The 21,246-nt window shown below is 39.3% G+C and overlaps 5 protein-coding genes across 5 annotated transcripts; 4 read left to right on the top strand and 1 right to left on the bottom strand.

Moving 5' to 3' along the window:
• Positions 1-4,513: 4,513 nt before the first annotated feature.
• On the top strand, positions 4,514-5,529 carry GCK72_017470 (uncharacterized protein; the record flags this gene model as incomplete). Its single annotated transcript, XM_003102348.2, has 3 exons — positions 4,514-4,552; positions 4,598-5,071; positions 5,116-5,529. The coding sequence occupies 3 exons, from the start codon at positions 4,514-4,516 to the stop codon at positions 5,527-5,529; spliced, it is 927 nt and encodes a 308-aa protein (XP_003102396.2).
• Positions 5,530-6,345: 816 nt separating this feature from the next.
• Positions 6,346-7,486, top strand: GCK72_017469 (uncharacterized protein; the record flags this gene model as incomplete). The annotated part of the gene is made up of 4 exons (XM_053732106.1): positions 6,346-6,534; positions 6,591-6,959; positions 7,007-7,284; positions 7,327-7,486. 4 exons carry the CDS (start codon positions 6,346-6,348, stop codon positions 7,484-7,486), a joined length of 996 nt encoding a protein of 331 aa, XP_053581019.1.
• A 3,020-nt stretch (positions 7,487-10,506) lies between these two features.
• Positions 10,507-10,818, top strand: GCK72_017468 (uncharacterized protein; the record flags this gene model as incomplete). Its single annotated transcript, XM_053732105.1, has 1 exon — positions 10,507-10,818. One exon carries the CDS (start codon positions 10,507-10,509, stop codon positions 10,816-10,818), a length of 312 nt encoding a protein of 103 aa, XP_053581018.1.
• A 430-nt stretch (positions 10,819-11,248) lies between these two features.
• Positions 11,249-14,063, bottom strand: GCK72_017467 (uncharacterized protein; the record flags this gene model as incomplete). Its single annotated transcript, XM_003102292.2, has 8 exons — positions 11,249-11,774; positions 11,821-12,218; positions 12,265-12,573; positions 12,619-12,938; positions 12,988-13,714; positions 13,763-13,867; positions 13,914-13,984; positions 14,030-14,063. 8 exons carry the CDS (start codon positions 14,061-14,063, stop codon positions 11,249-11,251), a joined length of 2,490 nt encoding a protein of 829 aa, XP_003102340.2.
• Positions 14,064-15,011: 948 nt separating this feature from the next.
• Positions 15,012-20,378, top strand: GCK72_017466 (uncharacterized protein; the record flags this gene model as incomplete). The annotated part of the gene is made up of 8 exons (XM_003102343.2): positions 15,012-15,066; positions 15,238-15,527; positions 15,580-15,719; positions 15,773-16,289; positions 18,212-18,303; positions 18,349-18,665; positions 19,365-19,924; positions 20,280-20,378. The coding sequence occupies 8 exons, from the start codon at positions 15,012-15,014 to the stop codon at positions 20,376-20,378; spliced, it is 2,070 nt and encodes a 689-aa protein (XP_003102391.2).
• Positions 20,379-21,246: the final 868 nt, after the last annotated feature.

The following is a 21,246-nucleotide window of genomic DNA, read 5'->3' as shown; positions in this document are numbered from 1 at the left end:
TCCGAAACCGCCTGCAAAAAATAATTCTTGAAAAAAGACCTGTGATCTTTTGAAATTGATGACAAATAGTTTTAATTATTTATCTGTTCTCTTCTTCTTATTTCCTATTTCCAAATGACCATCACATGTCGACGTTGAAACCATCAAAAACACGTCTTCAGATGGGGGAAACGCCCAAGAACTTTCAATTTCATTTGGTGATTAGTCAACTGTTCTCTTTTCTGTCCCCTTTTTCATTTTTCCTTCTTCTTCTTGCTGCCAAGCGTTACTAAAAGCTTGCGACAAAAAGAAAAAGAAGAAAAAGAAGAAAAAGAGCAAACAGTAAAGAAAACTCACTTGACAATAAGGGGGAGATATAATAAACGAAGAAAGAGACACAGGTCTACAGGGGGTATGTGTGCCAAAGTACTACTAGCTTAGAACTCACAACAAATGGGGTACCATCCATTGTCGCGATGCACACTCTCATACTGTTGTGGATTACGGCGACGATGAAGCCAGCAGCCGTTACAGAGAAGGCAGCAGAAGAAGGAAAGAAGGATTGAGATTAGAATGGAGACAATCAGACCGATCACCAGCATAGTGTAGTCGACTCTGAATAAAAGGAAATCGGTCAGGAACGTGTGGAAACACTAAAAAGACTCTAAAAATATTATAAATCTGAAAGAAGAATTTGTAAAAGATCATTTTCATAATTTTTGATGGCTCCAGTTATTTATCATTAACCTTTGAAGGCTTCTTTTTAACTAAAAATCTCATAATTTTTGTTAAGTTTGACTCCACTGATCATCTCCTTTTTAGCGGTGCCTGTTCGCAGCGGTACATCTCGATTCCCGATGGAAATATCAAAAAGCTGCTAACTGACAAAATATAGCTGAATATTTATAGAATATGTCTTCAGTTTAAAAAAATTTCATATCTTTAAAGACAGCCGAGATAAGATGCTACAAACTCTTGGGTACGCCTCTATTAAAGTTATTACGGTAAATCTTACTGGAAAGTGTTTCCATACGCCACAAATCTATCAGATCTTGGAACTCCACCATCCATTGCCAGATGATGTCCTCCTCTCTCCAATTGTTGTTTCTCCTCAATTCCACAACAATAATATCCTTGATCACGTCCTTCAAAAGATGTACAACATTCGAATGCACACTCCAATTCGACGCCAAATGTACTTCTTGGACATTTTACCTGAAATGAAATTTAAACATTTTGGGATACAATGAAGCTTAAAGATTTCATACCTTCGATTCGACGACATCAAAAACTCCGAGAAGGAGAAACGGCACCACCAAATATTTCATCACTTCTGAAACAAATCAATACGGTGAAGAAAATTGAGGAAGAATAATGTAAGGGGGCAGGAGGAGAAGAAATGGTGCGCACTCTCGGGAAAGGAACACGCCCACGGCGTGGAGAAAAGGCCTGTAGAAGAGAAATAGAAAGGATTGAAAAGAGACGGAGAATGGATGAAATGTCAAGTTAACCTGCTGATCATCATGGGCTTTTAGTGTCTGCTGTCTCTTGTCCTTATTTTTTATTCTTTTTGAGAAAAGAAGAAATTGAGAGGTGGAGACGAAGAATACAGAAGAGAAGAAACAAAAATGGACAAACAAAATGCAAGAATTGTTTTTTGAATTGAGAAATAGTTTTATTGTTGAATGTACATTTTGGAATAACATTTTGTCATTTGGTGATTCAATTTTGAAGTTTTTGAAGCCGTCCCTCCTTCCCTGAATCTGAAAAAAAAAACAAGATACAGTACCGGTCAAAGAGATATGGACTTTAGCCGTTTTCAGTTGAAAATGTCCAATTTTGAGAGTGTGTCAAGGTAATACTGATTGTCCCATCAAGTAGATTTTTAATGAATCATACAGATTAAAAGTAGAGCTTCATTTTTGTAGTTGACATCTTTTTTGTACGGGCACTCCTTAAAGAGTTATGGTAATTTTAAGACGACAGCTCAAAAATCGCACTATTTTGCACTGAAATTGATTGATTTGAGAGAGAAATTACTTTGTCGATATATAATTTGCTAGGAAGTGTGAGTACAAAAATGTTGTGAACAACTAAAATGGAGATCTACTTTTCATCTGTAGGATTTATTAAAAACCTACTATGTGCGAGAATCAGAATAACCATTTCACCCTCTCAAAGTTGGGCAATTTCAACTAAAAACGACTAAAGTTCGTATCTTTTTGACCAGTACTGTATTTGAGTTTCAATGTCACAGGAACAATAACTCACTCGTGCTAGTTCCAGTTGCCATGCTTCTCGGCGCATTACATGAATTCAAATAAACCGAAAAATGTTGATAAATTCTCCACGCAGTTTTTCTGTATTCTGATACAACATACATTACAATAAGTGAATCCATAGCTGGATACAAAGTGAATGAACATCCAATCACGCCAGATGGAAGACTTATTTTGAGATTGAAAAATGGTAAAACTATAATGCAAGTAATGGGAATAAATAGAATTACGGTGGGGGCGACAATCTGAAAAATAAATTACATCGAAATACACAAGAATCTTTCAAACCTGAAGCACTAGAGCTTTGTAAAATTGTTTGTGCTGATTTTTCAAAATCTCCGAAAAGTTGCGAACTTTTTCTTCCATTCCTTTGTGCATATTCCATCCACAATATATCATGATACAATACAATGTATTCACTATGAGATAAATATTCAATACGCTCATTACATTCCACCATCTAACTGATCCATCCGACGGATTATAAGCCAAAACGGCCTTGGCTGGAATCTCAGTTATATTCACTTCATAACGAAGAAGAAATTCTTCTCGAAAATATTCAATAGAAATTTCATCCATGTCCATTAGAAAATAGACTCCTAGAGAGTACTGTAGACCGAAATATGAGCAAAACATTGGCCAAATCAACCAGTAATATCCGTGGAAAAATTTTAGTTTTTGAACGCTGAAATTTAGTTTTGAATTTTGAAAGGGTGGGACTAAAATTGATGATTCACTTAAAAACCGCCCAATATCTATAGATAAATTGAATGGGTAAAAGGGACAGAGTTACTGCAAACATGAATGTGTAACTGGCTGAAAGAGGATATTTTAAATTATATTTCTTTGTTGGAATAATCTGAAACCTAATGGAATATTTTTAGTCTTTTCACTACTCATGCCAAATGATTCGTCAAAACTGAAGTATAGAAATCCGGAATTATAGCTGTGAATATTCTGAAAAATGCTGAACTTACTAAAATAAAGGCTTGCTCAACAAAAGCTTACTGGATAAACAATTATCTCGTTCGTTGCGAAAATCATTCCGAATATAGTGAAAATACTGATGATATATTTATAGGACCCAAAATGTCGTTGAGCTCCACAAAAGTTCAACGTGAGTAAAATTAATCCAAGAATGACGGAAGCGAAAAATCCAATTTTCGGTATCAAATGGGTTACAGTAATCCATGGAAGATAGTTTTCAGGTGACGACATGTAGAATAACTGACGTGTGTGAAGCAGTGGAATACGAAGAGATTGTGATAGCACCGGAAATTAATATGTTATACGATTGAGCACTTCCTGTTGTTCCACTCTTGTTATACGAGGGCTACTGTAGTTTTTGCGTGGTGAAGCTAACAGATTCTTACCTTTTAACTAGGGAAGGCCTCCAGGTGACCGTGGAGTTATAAGACGTGACCTATATTATTGGAAAGCTGAGAAAACGCTGATTCCAAATATATAATCAGTTTTTGCCTTCGAGGTCAGGCATTCGAAAAACATAAAGTCAACGTTTGGGAAAGTAGAGAATTATTACCTGTTTAGGCCTAAGGCTAGATGCCTAAGGCTTGGGGCCTAAAGCTCCAAGTATCTTATAACGTAGTTTATATGAAAAACCAAGTCAAGAGCTTCAAAATAATATAAATACCTTAAGACTTGGTTGAGTTTTCAAAGAGTTAGAAGGGTTTGTTAGAAGGGTAAAAAAGTTAGAAGGGTAAACGCCCAAATGTTTTATTTTGTTCAAAAAATTACGTTGAAAAAAAAAATTTCAGCATAATGCTGCATCAAAAACACAAATTTTGTGTCTACCTGTCTGTCGGTGTGTCCGAATGTCCGAATGTCTAAGAAAATTACAAAGATTTGATAATTGCAAAAAATTTTCAATCAATCATTTTGGCTGAACTTTGACCTCGTTTTTCTCAAATACCAGGACTCGATGGCCAAAACTGAATATATATTTGTAATCCGCCTTTTCTCAGCTTTCCAATGATATAGGTCACGTGCCATAACTTCAAACTGATTCCAGGACTTTCCCTACTAAGTTTGTGCCATAACTCTGACTTGAACTCGTCCTTTTAAAAGTTTAAAATCGGGAAAAATATTTCCACGTGATAATCCACTGACGCGAAGTTGTATCTTTGCTCTAAATCTAAACTCCGCCCCTATATATCGATCGATTTCAATCGGAATCGCAATTCAATAGATACACTGTCTTCCCACAAGACTTTTATTGAAAAAACAAGCAACTTCTGATGGCCGCCGAGTTAATTCAGCTGAACCCCGGACAACAGGTATTTGTATATACTCGTATCCTAAAAATAAGAATAAAGTTGTAGGTAGAAAGATGGTCGATCGAGAAGAAGTTGGGAGAAGGAGGATTCGGAGCGGTTTATCGTGTGTTCGATGCCACTGGAAAATACGCGATGAAAGTTGAAGGGTGCAATGAACAAATTCAAGTGCTAAAGTTGGAAGTTTCTGTGCTCAATGAGCTTTCGAAGCGTGGAAATCGACATTTCTGTAAGATTGAGGACAAGGGAAAGTTTGGAAACTTCAATTATGTCGTCATGACACTTGTCGGAAAATCATTGGCTGATTTGAATAAGGCTGGACCTGGTGGTCATATGACGATGGGATGCTCCATTGGAATCGGAATTCAATCTTTGGAGGCGTTGGAGGATCTTCATAACATTGGATACCTCCATCGTGATGTCAAGCCGGGTAACTACACTATTGGACGTCCCGAGTTGAATGAGGTCCGCAAGGTGTACATTTTGGATTTCGGAATGTGCAGAAAGTATACCGGAAACGATGTAAGTTTGAGGATTTTGTCTTACTTTAATTGGAAAATTTCTAGGGAACTATTCGTAAGCCGCGCCAAGCTGCTGGATTCCGTGGAACTGTCAAATATGCTCCAATCAGTTGTCACCTCCAAAGAGAGCTGTGTCGTAAGGATGACTTGGAGACTTGGATGTATATGCAAGTCGAACTTTCCTACGGAACTCTCCCATGGCAACATATCACCGATATGGCGCAAGTTGGAGCGGCCAAGCAGAGTATTCGCAACAACTTGACCACACTCTTCCCGCCTCCGTGTCCTCCACAATTCCAAGATATCATGAGAATGGTTGATCAGATGAAGTATTACGATGCACCGAACTACCAAGCGATTTATGGAATGATGCGTTCGGCATACGGCGTCTGTGGATCCAATGAAGCGGCTCCGTATGATTGGGAAGGAAACGGACCGGCGGCTTATTTGCTCCGTTAGAAGCAGCTAATCAACTGTCAAAGAAGAGACATATAGATGGAAAATTAATTGAATTTTTTTTGTAAAATGAAAATGTTTGAAAGAGTTCATTTTTTTGCAACCTTATTCTTGGAAACAATTTGACCAATACACGGCCTCCCACACTTTTCATCCTAAAAAGAACTGCAAGAAACTATTTTTTCCCGTTTTAATTCAATTCTTTTATTTTTTGCACTGAAAATGCAGTATTTTTTTAGGTTTGCAGACATCAGAATTGTAGAAAATAAAATGCTCCATCTTGTGAGCCAGAACAGTGAATTTTGGCCAGAGAATAACATTTTGATACAGAAAAACCGATTTTCGGACAAGTGAGTATAACATTTTTGGCAAAAAAAAACATTTTTGAACAAAAATTGCAGAAAATGTACTCGAGGACGCCCTGAAACTTATAATTTTTGGAAAAAGAATTTTGGCTGAGCTGAAAATCATACTTTTCCGAAAATCGGTTTTTCTGTATCAAAAAAGACAATTTCTTACCAAAATTTACGTTTTTTGACAGAGAATTTAATTCTACACAATTCTGATGGATGGGTCCTTTTTTCATCCAACGTCTTCTCATTTCTTGCAGTTCTTTTTCGGAGTCTAGGAGACCGTGCAATTCACAATACATAAAATGCATAGACCAAGTACGTCAAAACGAATCCCTCGAGATTTATTCCGTGAAAACACACTATACAGTGAAAGTTTCTAATAACTTTAACCCACTTGAGAGTTTGTACAATTATGGGTTTATTTTTGGATGTGGCACATTATTCTATACCCATTTGCCCTCAAAGAATGTACATTGGCTGGATTCACCATTACGCTCCAAAGCTATTAGGATTTTTGGCGTTTATAGTGAACCCGGTGTTTGTGTATCTAGTGTTCAGTGGTAAATCTATTTGCCTCGGAAACTATCGTTTTCTTTTACTTTATTTTGCCTGTTTCAATGTGATATACTCGACTCTGGAAATCGCGGTGCCGATAGTAGGGAATCATCTGAAAAAGTGAAAAAAGTGTCAATGCAACCACTTCATTTTCAGGGAATATCTGGATACCGCTACTGTTTTTATCTGCTTCTAACGGATGGTCCCTTTGAAAAAGCATCAAGTTTCAATCATTTTGTTCTAACCGTTCGGTGCTCTATGCTGGCATCTAGCTATTCTATTCTTATCAGCCATTTCGTATTCAGATATTTGGTGATCCTCAGATCAAAGTACACCAGCACCCGATTCCGTTTTTTCATGACTGGATCTTTCGGATTATGTGCTGCCTATGTTCTGTTTTTTGGGTGGGTTTGTGAAAGTTGGTTATATGCTCCGAAAACGGTGAAGAGTTACATAAGGAACGCTTTTCGAGAGGAGTATGGAGCAGATCCTGCTGATTTCAACATGCTTTCAGCTATCTATAGTGTGAGCAAGGGTTGTCATAAAATCTAAATTTAATAAGTTTGGTTCAGGAAGCAAGTGGAGAAGACGAATTCCGGAGTTGGATTGGGGTCCTGATGCTAGTCTTCATGTCGAGTGCATCAATCTCAACATATGTCTTTTTTGGGTATAAGATTATGAGAAAACTCAACGATTCTCGATCTCATACAATGATGAGTCAAGAGACGGCAGTATTGCAAAGAAAACTTTTGATTGCTCTTACTGTACAAACGATTATTCCAATTTGTATCAGTTTCATGCCATCTCTTGTCGCATGGTTCTCTCCAGTCTTCAATTATAATATGGGAAGGTGAGTTTAAAAGAAAAAACTCAAAATCAAAAGAGTTTTGAGAGCATTCAACTACACTGGAACAATTGCATTATCCGCTTTCCCGTTCTTGGATCCAGTCGCCATCATATTCTTTCTTCCGATTCTAAGACAGAGGCTGTGGAAAACGAAGCGAAGTGAACAGGCAACAACGGCAGTGTCGTTTACAATGAATAGTGTTTAGAAGACGTTACTTGATTCCTTCCGAATTAAAATTGTGAGCTTTCATGAGTTGAGATCTTTGTTCAAGCTACGTAACATTGTTAACTTTGAAATGGCATCACGTTGTAAGGAAAGTCTTCCTGCAGATAACATGTTTTTTCATTGAAAATATTAGATTCGTTTATTATCGGAATAAAAAAGTTCCGACATTTTTTACCGACGCGCAAGAGTCGCGGTACTGGTAGATCAGAAACGCCCACTCATCATAAACATTTCTTCTGCAAGATCAGGGCACGGTTTCATTGAATTCGCGGGTGAAGTTTTGTTTAAAAATACCATTTTTTAAATAAAATTTGACCTATTTCCCTTAAAATTTCATTTCCACCATGAAGTTTGAGGAAAAAAGATCAAATTTTAAAGGAAATAGGTCAAATTTTATTTAAAAAGTGGTATTTTTAAACAAAACTTCACCCGCGAATTCAATGAAACCGTGCCCTGATTTTGCAGAAGAAATGTTTATGATGAGTGGGCGTTTCTGATCTACCAGTACCGCGACTCTTGCGCGTCGGTAAAAAATGTCGGAACTTTTTTATTCCGATAATACTTTATTACAAAATACTTCAAGTAACCACGACTTTTAAGAACGACTTGGTACAAAAAAGAAGAGATAGGTTTTTTAACGACAATACAAGGCTAAACAGAACCATCAATCTGGACATGGCGAGCCTGCTACAGCGGCGGGAATCTACCTCACGGTAGGTCCGCTAGCTGTGATGTAAGAAATCATTAAACTCTTCATCAGTTTGGTTCATTTGTACAAAGTGGGTTTGTGCAGATGGGTCGAGTTCAGGGAACCCCAAGGTCTATGTGTTCATCACTACTATGCTGGTCAGTAGCTGCTTTGATGGTTTCGGACCTTGGGTATTTACCATCCCCTCCCTTATATGAACAATGATTTTTATCAGATCAGGATTCCTCCAACTATGTCATAGTCGTCGGGTGTTGGCACACCACTGACTATGACGGAGTTTCCCGCCAGGAGCCTCACGGCCTTCAACTTTCCCTTTCAGGTTTGCACCCTCCAGATCCAGTCGGCATCCAACCGGTCCGCGCGTGTGTTCTTCAGGCCAGAGCTCTATTTCAGATCTAGAGACAGAGACCATCCGAAACACATTGCCAGATCAGATTGCGGTGGTTGGGCATCCATACTTCCGGGTCGCTACCCAACTCCTCCCTACCGCCCAAACGGAGAGCACCGGAATGATACTCTCCCCGTCTCAAACTTGTAGAATTCTCATTGAATACCGTAAAACCTGTAATAGAGGCGCACCCGCTAGCAAGAGTTTGGAGCATCCTATCTCGGCTGCCTTTAAAAATATGAAAACGTTTTCAACTGAAGAAATGTTCTATGAATATTAAGCTATATTTTGTCAGTTATTTTTGATATTTCCTTTGTGAACAGAGATATACCGTTGCGAAAAGGGGCGCCACTATTACACGTTTTACGGTAGGTATGTCAGACTGTGCACACAGAATCAGTAAAACAACAAAAAACCCAATGCCATTCAAATTACGAGACCTGGAGGCACCAGTTACTTCTTAGTTTATCAACAAAAACTTAATTTCATAATTTTTCGTTTTACCACGATACTAACTCTCGAAATACATGATGTCAATGTTTCTCTTATCAGTTTCCAGTCATTATTTCCTCAGTCAGTTCTCCTAAACTATTCCAAGAAATGCCAGGTGTTCTTATCATCCATGTGGTTCTCGACCCCCAATTCCCTGTTATTCAGTTTCGACTCCTCTATGCTGAAATCCAGGAGATTCTTGCATCCAATCGAGTGAACCTCCACATTCTCAAATGGACATGTACAGTATTCTTCGGCTACATCTTTCACAACGTCTCCACCAACAGAATGTCATACTCCGAATCTTTCGCTCGTTATGTGATGGGTCTAATCTTCAACGAGTTTCACGGTGTCACCTTTCGCAATCACATCAGACACTGTTGGATCTATTTCAGTGCTTGTTGGTAGAGTCACACGATTGCTCAGTCTAATTTCCGGTGCTTTTTCTTGTTCGATTTCACATTTCCGTTTTTGTACACGTTGTCTTGTCTATTAATGAAACATTGCTTCTTATCGTTTTTCTGCACTCCCAGTTTGCTAATCTAGAGGTTATTAATTACGCAGATTCTAATCAGAATCGAGTAAAACAACCGGAAAATCATACTCATAAATTCTGAGCATAGAGATGGTGCAGTTGTAGTACATATTCTATTTTATTACAGACTCCGTTATAATACAGTTATTTTCACAGCAGTGCGAAGCGTAAGGTCGCGGAATCTCGCTCCGTCGCACAACGATTGGCACGATGCCATAAAATACTTGGCTGAGTGTCAAATTCAAATTTTATGTTTATTAGTCGTATCTTTCACGACTCGGAAAAATCCAAGTCTGTTCAATTCAAACCTAGCACTCGCGTATTCTTACGGTATCTGTGTCACATTCTCAAAATCCGTCATTTTCCACTTCAAGTGTCATAATCTATATAGTGAGTACTGTACATATTTGAGTGATGTATTCTGAATCTTTGGTTTTTTATTTAATGGATATAACTTTCAGCAAGTCCCATGGTATTACGATGTGCCATTCTGCATAATGTATTTAGTGCTTCTCCACAGATCGTTTGCGATGATTCTTCTCGATTCCCTTCGTTTCCCTACACAGTTCCTTCACTCTTGCCTGAATTTTTTCTGATTTTTCCCACCAAACCCTTATAAAGTAAATATGTAGTTTGTTTCAAAACGGCAAGACACGAAAACAATGGCACTGAACGGGTCGTCTTCGTACAAGGAGGCGCTTTTGTTTGTTTAATCACTTTTTGGTGAAATTCGCCACAGAGACCCACACTATTCAGTGATAAGCGTTTTTTTGCTTCTCTCGTTCCTCCCAACTAGAAATATTTCTTAGGCGACCGCCCCTCTCTGTCCCTCTCCTCCATATTCATTCCCCTGCCAAATAGCTGTATCGTTTCGCAATGCTCGGTATTTTCGCTATTCATCTTGTTTTCGACCCATTCGCTTCCTGTATTCAACTGAAAATCTTCTTCGGATGCGTCCAGAAGAATCCGTCGACTGGTTGTGCTCAACTTAAAGTCATCAAGTGTACTTGCACAGTCACTCCGACAGGAATCGAAAAAGATTTCGATAAAAGTGAAATGCAGTATTCGGAACAACATTCCACTTATCTGTTGTCTCTTCATTTCAACAACTTCAAAGAAGAAACCCTTCGCATCGTCAACGACGTCAACAAGTTCTCCATCTTGTTCATTGCTGGGTACAACGCTTAAGGTATTTATAATTCCCGTCATACTGTTATCATATTTTTGTTTCGAATAGTTACTAATGCACAAATACTATGTTCTATGTTGCCAGTGCCCCCACCCACCATGATTTGTTAATTGATATCAGAAACCGAATACAGGTTCAAATGGTTTTAACGCATCCCCCTTTATCTCCGGTAATAATATAATTCTAATTCATAATAAATATTTGTATAATTCTGAAAAATGGTGTTCCCTTTACTAAACCGCTCTTCTTCTACCTGATGATTCCTTGCATTTTTTATGCATCAGAACCTTATGAAAAAAGAAAAAATGCAGAACACATGTCTCATATTTAGTTAAAATCGATCATTTAACAGGTAATGTGCAATTCTAGTAATCGGGGTGGTTATAAAGACACAAATGATTAAAACAAAATCAGGAAACTAGAAGCAAATCACTTCTTGCTTCCTCTTCCGCCACGTGCTCCTCCACGAGCTCCTCCACGTCCTCCTCGAGTTGACTTCGTAGTTCCTGATGGTCCAACTGTTCTCGTTTTGACAATGACTTCCGAAGAAGTTGGTTTCGCCTCTTCTTCTTTATCAGACTCTCCTTCTTCATCTTCAAATTGCTCCACCAAGTTTCCCTCTTCGTCCATTTCAATTCCGATCGCATTCACACCTTTCCGTTTTCCTTTTGCCACCTCATCGATCGAATACGGAAGCATTCGACTTGTTTTATTCAGTGTGCGGGTCAATGACGCCTTCACTTTACTCAAAATCTTGCTAGCCGGATCGATTTTTCCGGGCCAAGTAGCAATTTCGGTGAGCGCCTCTGCGTCATCCTTGATGAGGTCATACTCTGTCATTGTGTCGATAACAGCTGGGATACCATCGACTTCATGTTCTAACAGTGGTTTTGTGATTTTCTGTCGAAGCATAGGAGCATAATCAGTTGCGAATGAGTGAGTACTAGCGGAAACTCTGAAAATAAATACGATAAAATGAATAAACGCGATGAGTCACAAACTTGAGATGAGTATGCTGCACAAGCTGTTGTAACAATCTTTTCTTCTTTCCAGCTGTCGAATTCTTTCCAAGCCACGATGGGAATTGAAGCATCGATTTCAAATGACCACCGGTAGCCATTGCGGGAAGTGCTGCCGACAACATACTCTGCTCGTTGAGCAACTTCCACGAGCCACCTCCACGAATCTGCTTATCAACGAGATCTCCGAGTGAAATGAAATCAGCGGCTTTTCTTATTCCACGAATCGCTTGAAGCTGTGAGTGCTTATCGTTCTTCATATTCAGATAGTTTTCCTGGACAAAAAGTGGCATAATTCCATAATCAACGAAAAACATCTCCTGCTTCTCCATCAGTGTCGTCCGAGAGTCAAGAAGTCGCCGAGCAGCTTCGAAGGGTCCCTGAAAAGCATTTTTTATGATGTCCAACTAAAAATTAACCACTTACCCATGCTTGATCTTTCTTGCTCACTTTCGAATCGGCAGATTTCGATCTCATCTGCAGATTATATATAGTCTGCCGAACATCGTGTCCCGACAACTCAATAAGCTCATCCAACTCCTCTACTTTGATTTTCAGCTTCTCCTGTGAGCAGATCGTCATCATTCGAGAACGAATCGATTCAACACGTGGCTTCGAGAACCGTAAATCGAAGCAATGGTTGGCAAGAGAACGAATTTTAGGATGTTGACGATCGTTGCAGATGCAGATGATTGGAATTTTGGAGTCTTTGATGATTTGAATGAGCTCCGAAATCTAAAAACGCGATACTTCCGATGATTAGATGAAACTACCACTTACACCAGCTCTATCCTCATTTCCAGACATTCCATCAACCTCATCCATAATCAGAACATGATGAACTTTCAGATTATCCTGCGGAACGCACTTTTTCACTCCAAAAAATTGCTCAATTTGATGCGATCCTGACAGTTCGCCGATCTTCGCCTCCAGATGTTTTTTGTTACGAACATCCGATGCATTCATCTCGACCAACGGAAAACCGAGCTGCTGACAAGCCATGTAAGCGCACGTCGTTTTTCCAACTCCCGGTGTTCCAGAGAGAAGCGCCGCTTTGAATGGAGTACCGTCGCTTTGTGCCATAAACGGTGGTGGTTTTGCTGAAAATATTTGATTGTTTTGTTAAAAGTCAATCGAATGATAGCTTACGCTTCTTGATCTTGGCACCCTCGCCAAGGTTATGTCTCGCCCAATTCTTCAACCAATCCATGAGCTTGTTCATCGGACTTTTCTCTCCATTCTGTCCGACAAGTTGGTCCATACGTTTCGGCTTGTATTTATCAACCCATGACAATACCGGTTCGGGACCTTTTGGTTTTGTGGGGAAGACCACGGACGAAGTGGACACTTGGCTTGATGAGGAGACATCTGAGGTGACTTTCGGGACTTCTTTCTTCACCGGAGGCTCTTTTTTCGAAGTTTCCTTCTTTAATTCTTTCTTCTCCGGCTCCTTTTTCTTCTCTGGTGTCTTTTTCGCCGCTGTGATCGGTTTGAAATTATCGAAACTATCATCAGAATCAACGAACTCGTCATCGGACACCTTCTTAGCCTTCGTGTTCTCTTTAGTTGAAGGACTGATCTTCACTGGTGTAGCTGATTTCTCTACAGTCTTAACAACCTTTGGTGTTACTTTCGGAAGTTTCGATGCCGATGGAGCCGGCGAGTTTTTGAAGAAATCCGCTGGATTTACAAGCGTCTTCTCAATATTCTTCTTCTTCGGCTCCTCGTTTCTTGATGAAGTAGAAGAAGTTGAAGGCTTTCTCATAAAATCCAATGTTTTCTGACCTGGCGGCAAAGCTTTCTTTCCGTCTTTTTTCGACACTCTCTTCTTCTTTTCGTCACTCCCGCGCACAAGCTCATCTTCCTCCGAGGATATCTAAAAGCTAATTATTGAGATATTTCATGAATATTAGTGCTTTCTCACGTCGCTCTCCACCTCCTCTCGCTTCTTCGACCTCTTCGTCGTCTTTTTTTGACGGATATGAGTATCCTCCTCTTCTTCTTCTTCACTCAACGTCACCGGCTTTGGCTGAAAATTGAAACTAGTTCATTTAGTAAAATTTCATTCTTCCAACCCTCTTTTTGGCCGGAATCGTTGCCTTTGATTGCTCCTGCTTCGTCTTCGCCGGCATATCATCATCCGAATCTGAGAAAAAGAGAGATTTCGTAACACAATGCAATTTGTTTTTACCCGAAGACACTACAAGCCGTCGTTTCGTGCTCATTTTTGGTTGTGACTTTCGCAAGTGTCGAGGAATCGGATTCTCGCCGTCGGCTTAAATATATCTCATTATTTTTCGAAGGATTAGACGTTCAAAAGGCTTACACAAATCACCGAAATCTGGATGAATGTTCGAAATTTTGAGTTTTTGTTAAAGAAATTGTCAAATTTGTATTGTTTTACTTAAAATCAAAGTTTTTAAAAAATTAGGAGGCGCCGCATAAAAATTTAAAAATCAAATTAGCGCGAAAATAAAATTCCACTGGAGCGCGATTGCAATTTTTTAACGAGACAATTTAATTAAAATTGGAGGATTTTTTCAAGCTCAAAAAAGCTTTTTAAAGAGAAAAACAGAAGAATGTTGAATTCTTTTTATAATTTCAGACTCTAAATACTAAAAAACTGCGTTAATAATTCATGATGAACATTATAAATGCAAAAATTCAATGTGTGTCACTTAAACATGCGCATCTCATTTGCTAGAACACTAAATATTTATCGTTATCACAAACACCATTTTTTCCACTGGACCTTACTTTTTCTTACTGCAAAAGAAGAAGGAGAAGTCCCTCTGCTTTCCCGCCCATCATCTTTTTTCTTCCAATGTCTGCGTATTTTCTTTCTCTCTTCTCCTTCTCCTCTCACTTTCTCTCTTGCCCCACTCCCCTCGTTACACTGTGTGCGGACGCACAAGTGTATTTGCGTGTACAGCTGACCGAACTTATTCAACGCTCCAACACAAAATGGTCGAAGCTTTTCTTACATATAATTTATTTATGTTTTGTAGCTCATTTTGCTATATAGACCATGTAATTTGTCTTTTTTCAAAAATTCAAACATTTGCTCTTTTTGTTTTCGTCATGTTGTTTTAATTCCGTTCTGCATGTGGCACTATCACTCACACTCACCACTCGCTTTCCAGTTTGCACCCGGATTCCATCGTTCTTTTAAAATGGAGCCCGACAAAGAGATTCCGCTTGACGATTTACGAACGGATAGAGATAGAGGTGATTAGTTTGTGTTCATTGACCTTTTCAATAAAGTTTCATTGTCCCCTTCGCATTTATTTGAAAACACCTTAATTCAAATATCCGGATATCCTTCTCTGTTTATTTCCCTGAAATCTCCTCTGACCCTCGGCTCCTTGTCTTTTCTATCTTATTTCTTAAAAATTACAGGTCGCGCCGCCACAAACACCACCCGGGTGAAAATGGCCAGACTGGCGCTCGACTTCCTCTTCTTTCGGAGGTTCTGGCGCCTTCTGAAAATCCTCTTCCCATGTCATCGTCGGTCGATAACCGCGTGGCTCGCCGGAGCTCTTCTCGTCGCCACAGCGGTAGATCAAGTGATGACGTATCTCGTCGGAATACAGCCAAGTCTGTTCTACGTGGCACTCGGAAATCGGGATATTGATACGTTCAAGAGTTTGTGTGCGAGAGGAGCCGCGATTATTATTGGAAAAGCATTTGTAAGAATCTTAAAAACCAAAAAGATTATGTTTAATTGAAAATCTGCTTCAGACACTAGCAGTATTCAAATATCTCACTAATATGCTCGCAATCAAATCTCGCCAAGTTTGCAATCTCACAATGCATAGATTATACTTCAAAAGACAAGCATTTTTCAAGCTTTCGTCATCTGGTGATATGCTAGACAATCCGTTAGTTTTCCCTATAAATTTCGAATGAAACTTCAGAAATTTCAATTTTTCAGAGATCAACGTCTCACGCAAGACATTGAAAAAGCCACTCGGATTCTCTCAAATGATCTCTTAGCCCCAGTTGTCACTGCTCCATTTATCATCGGGTATTATACATGGCTGACCTATGAGAGTTCCGGATGGATTGGTCCCGCAGCGATCTACTCGTATTTTGTAGTCCAGACGATTATTAACAAATTAGTTCTGTCTCCAATTGTCCAGAAGGTATCGGAACAAGAGAAAATGGAAGGAGATTTCCGTCAGCGACACATGGAAGTTCGTTCAAATGTCGAAGCGATCGCCTTCTATCGTGCCGGCGTTTTGGAGAATATCATGACAAATCAGAAATTGAAATCACTGATTTTAACACAAAAATCGCTGACCGAATGGAGAATGTTACTGAACGGAATCACCAACATTTTCGATTATTTCGGCGGAATTCTCTCATATCTTATCATTGGTATTCCCGTCTTCATCACTCATCTCTATGACGACGTTACGCCTGCAGAATTGAACGGAATCGTTTCAAGGGTGAGTGTTTCTTTCTTCTTTTTCTCTTTGAATTCGCTGCTGCAAAGCTCAAAAATTGATCAACGATGTTTGAGTGACAGGTTATTGGATACTGATAAGAGAGAAAATGTAGCCTACTCATCGGCGGAAATTAAATAAAAGGATTAAAATATTGCCTAGGTGACAACTTCTGCACGGAAAAAGCTATTTTTAGCGATTTTCATATTAGTTTTTAGTCCAAATTTCACCTGAATTAATTAAATAGCAGCCTCTTCGCAGCCGACGTTATCTCAAGACTCTGTGTGAAAAAGAAGCGGAAATCTGATTTCTGCAACGTTTCGATTGAATTTCCTGATTTGGCTCTTGCTCTTTTTCAAGAAACTTTTTCAAGAAAGAAAAGAAACTGATTGACTCAATTCGAGATGAAAATATAATAGCTGCTATTTATTTTTTGTCATCGTCTGTCCTCCGTTTCGTGTTCATCGACACCCCAAAACAAGCGGTAGTCGTATTCCGCCGGTTTTACGACTTGCTTCGAATGACATCTGGTAGTAGAACACTTTGGGCCGTGCAAATCAAAAACAGATTGGTTTTTTTTTTGAAAAAAAACGGGGAAAATGGAATGAGTCACTCATTGTTCACTTTGGTCGTTTCCTGTGTGATGCACTTTGATATTTATTTATAATCATAACAATCAAACTGATTCCAGAATACCAAAAATATCAATTTACAAAAGAGAAATGTTTAGAGTCTGGTGAAACGGATGGTAATGTGATATCTGTCGTTTGTGAGAATCGAACTTCTCGTCTCTTTTGATGTCTGATGGCTTTGATGGGAACGTGCATTTTCTGAAAATTAGCTAGTTTTTTTTTCAAAAAAGTCTTGAAAATCACCAGATAGATATCCCATTACCATCCGTTTTTCGAAATTTCTACTGTAAATTGATATTTCAATTTGAATCAGCTTAGAAGTGCATTCCACAAAAAGATAGCGGTTACACCAATGCCAGTAAATGCTCTTCTCAGTAGGACATATATTCGTGCTCCTTTTTTTCCTTTCCAATCTCAAGTGGCGACGGCCCCCAACAGATGAGGCAGATGGTCGTCGTTCAGTAGAGTCACAAGACGACAACACTCTCCTTTTTTGTCTCTGTTTCCACCCGCCCATTCCTTCCGTTTCTGTGTTGCCATTGGGGCTCGGGTCTAAAGAATGAAAAGAATTGAAGAGGGAGGGCGATGAGAACAACTGAAGGAAGTCAGCTGACGACTATTCGAGCATTTAGATACAATGTGATCTCATCAGAGAGGGAGAATGATTAAACTAGAGAAAGAAGAAACAAAACAAGTCCCGTTGGGATTGAGCTTAGAACTTTGGAAGCTCGAATTAAGCTCGAGAAAAGTGGAGAAAAATGAAGTCCTTTGGGATTTACAGAAGTTTTTTCTTTCTCCTGTCGAAGCAATTTTCGTCCGGCAGCTGGATGAAAAATGGCATGTATTTCAAAGTGCCACCTGCACACACTCGACACGACAACACCGCATGATTTACTGACTCATAAAAGTCCAATCCATCAGAAATGGAATAGATCGTTGGAAGGGACTTTTCGCTCAATTTGGACTCCCTCCTTCTTTCTTTATTGTCGTCGTCGCCCCCGCACACAAACTAATTAATCACTTTCCGCTTCTATTCTTGACTATCTGAGCCCATCTGTTCCGGCCTTTCTTCTGGGGAGATGTCCTGAGATCTGATCATAAAATGAGAAGGAAGGGAAGAGGGATTTGAATAAAAAGAGGCGATTCTTTGGATGAAAATGGAAATTTGAAGTAATGAAGGGATGGGAAAGAGATCCATATGTGCGTAACAACCTAGGATAATTATATTGGAATAGTGGAAGAATTCAACAAAAGAAATATCATTTTCCACTTGATAAAGTATAATTTTTTCAGAATGCCTTCTTCTATCTCTACCTCATCTACAGCTTCTCAACCGTCTTGAAGCTTGCTGGAGATTTCGGAGAGCTCGCTGGAGTCACTCATCGGTACTAACCTCTTATCACAGTCTCCAATAATTTTCATATTTTCAGTGTTATGGAACTTCACGAAGAGTTGAATCGCCTCCACTCGGATTGTCTTGAAACCGATCGTCCTCCGTCAACTGTCCCATCATCTGTCGTCGTCATCGCTTCAGATGAGGATGACAAATCAGCGACACGTCATATGCAAGAGATTCACGGAAAACAAATGTCATTGGAGAGAGATGAGCAAGAAGAGGAGGAGGCGCAGTATTTGTTGGGTGGAAAAACGAATGGAGATGATGAGTGGCCGGATGATGGAGTTGCGATCACAGTTGACTCGGCGACACTTTCTCCCCCGAATGATCATGGTCACTTGATTGTACAGTGTGAGTTTCAGCAAACTGTAATGTGGTTATTAACGAAACAAACTTTCTTGACATTCGGTGTTTGCGGATCTAAGTTCCCGCGCTTAAAATAAGCCACGCCCTCTTTCCGTTGTCTCGGCTATGATATTAGTCGAACTCCCCGATCTTTCCTTAATATATAGGCGAGGCAACGGAAAGAGGGCGTGGCTTATTTTAAGCGCGGGAACTTAGATCCGCAAACACCGAATGTCAAGAAAGTTTGTTTCGACAATATTCAGGTCATGTAAAAATGTGTTTTAATACATAATTTGCCTTATTCACGAACGGTGAAAAATTTATTTTTCTTACATGTCTTTCTCCCATTTTTCTACCATTTGTTCCTTTTTCGACATTTTTTCACCGTTTTCTACAGTTTTCCGTCATCATTTCGGAAGTGAACATCAAAAAGCTTTAAGGCGGGAATTATTGAATTTGGACATCTCGACACGGGCGGCATCCTTTTGATGTTCACTGCCGGATTGAAGACGGAAAACAGTAGAAAAACGGTGAAAAAAGTGTAGAAAAAGGGAAAAATGGTAGAAAAATAGGAGAAAACATGTAAAAAATAAATTTTTCACCGTTCGTGAATAAGGTAAAATATGTATTATAATACATTTTTACATGAGCTGAGTAACCCCTTAACAAAAGGGAATTTCTATTTAAAAAAATTATTTCTTCCAGTGCTTTCCCTCCAAATCATCCAAGGTCAAACCCTTCTCATCACCGGAGACAGTGGTACTGGAAAGTCTTCTCTTCTCCGAATGTTCGCTGGTCTCTGGCATTGTTCATCAGGAAAAATGGACTGTCATTGGCGTCGTCTCACTTCGAATCTCTTCTTCCTCGCTCAGAAGCCATATTTCCCATCTGGAAACACCACTCTCCGACAGCAAATTGTTTATCCCGTAAAAGCTCTGCAAGTTGATAAAGATGTTGCGAGAATCACTCAAATCCTTGAATGGGTTAAAATGGAGCACCTCATCGAACGATGTGGAGGGCTTGATACTCCAGTTGAATGGGATTGGATGAAGACGTTGTCGCCTGGAGAGTTGCAAAGAATGTCGTTGGCAAGAGTGTTCTATACACGGCCACGAATTGTGTTCCTGGATGAATCCACGTCGGCGATTGGGTTCGAGTTGGAAATGCAAATTTATAAAAAACTGCAAGAGGAGAAGATCACATTTGTGTCAGTTGGACATCGCTATTCGCTCAAGCAATTCCACGATATGGAGTTGAGAGTGAAGGTTGGTCTTTTAAACATATTTTTCATTAAGGGGTTATAAAATAACCGGTTATTCAGGTCATGTAAGAATGTAATTTAATACACATTTTACCTTATTCACAAATGATGAAAACTGTTTTTTTAAACATGTTTTTCTACCATTTTTCCCTTTTTCTTCACTTATTTTGCCGTTTGCCTTTAAGCTTTTTGGTGTTCTCAGCCGAAATGATGCCCAAAAACTGTAGAAAAGGGGGAAAAATGGGGAGAATAACACGAACAACGAACATTTTTCACCGCTCGTGAATAAGGTAAAATGTGTATTAAAATACATTTTTACATAACCTGAATTACCCCATTACAATCACTTTTGATTTCAGGGCCGCGGCGGTGAATGGTCTCTCCATGACATCGATACGGCTTCGATAGCCAGCCGGACTGCCAGTTTCCTCGGCACCGACACTGTTCTTTCCATGTAATCACTTTCGTTTTCATCTATCTCGTTAGTATTTTCACATCCTGCCAAGTACCCCCAAATGCTTTTGATCCCCCTGTTCAGGTACCAATGTTTCTTCAGATCCTCAAGAGCTTTATTCTTGTTTCATTCTCTCATCATACCCGCTTTCTTACACATTTCTTACCCGTTTTTTCCCTTGAACTATACGAGCTTCACTGTATTTGTTGTCTCATTTTGTCTCCTCTTGTACTTTAAAATATCGCTTTACGCTTTCCTTTTTACTGGAGATTTTTCGTGTACCATTTGACTTATTTACATCGAATTTCTTCCCCTTTTGCGCTTCTTTATTTTACGATTTTCTATACTGGTATACTTCTTATTTCCGATTTACTGTTTGCCAATTATTCTCACCTCTAATTGCTTTTGATTCATGTTGCTTTCGGAATAAAAAGTGAATTGCTTATCACTTTTGATCTCAATCTCATGATAATTTGTTTTCTGACGGATATAATGAAATGAGCGCATCATCATGATGAAAACTGATAATATGCACAATTTCAGGCAAATACTCATTTACTTTCAATTGCTCATTTACTACCTTACTCATTTACTACTTCAGTTGCCGGTGGCAAGGTACCCCTGTAACCCCGTAGTTATCCGAGTCCTCACAATAAATACGCAACGAAACTCCGCCAAAGCCTCACGCGCCTACCGTAAACTCAGCGCGTCAGTTCACTTGGACACGTTTACGCCACGTGGCAACAAGTAGTTTTCTGAAGTCGGTTGGCTTTCAGAGTTTAGTTCTAGTTTTAGCGTTGGTGTTTTGATTTTTGTTTTGTAAGTTATCGCTTTTATTCTTGTTTTCTTGCAATAAAGTAAATTTATTGTCA

The sequence above is a fragment of the Caenorhabditis remanei genome, chromosome V (genome assembly GCF_010183535.1).
Source record: "Caenorhabditis remanei strain PX506 chromosome V, whole genome shotgun sequence".
Classification (NCBI taxonomy): Eukaryota; Metazoa; Nematoda; class Chromadorea; order Rhabditida; family Rhabditidae; genus Caenorhabditis; species Caenorhabditis remanei.
Note: the sequence above shows the minus strand (reverse complement) of the source record. Positions and strands in the feature narration are given on the sequence as shown.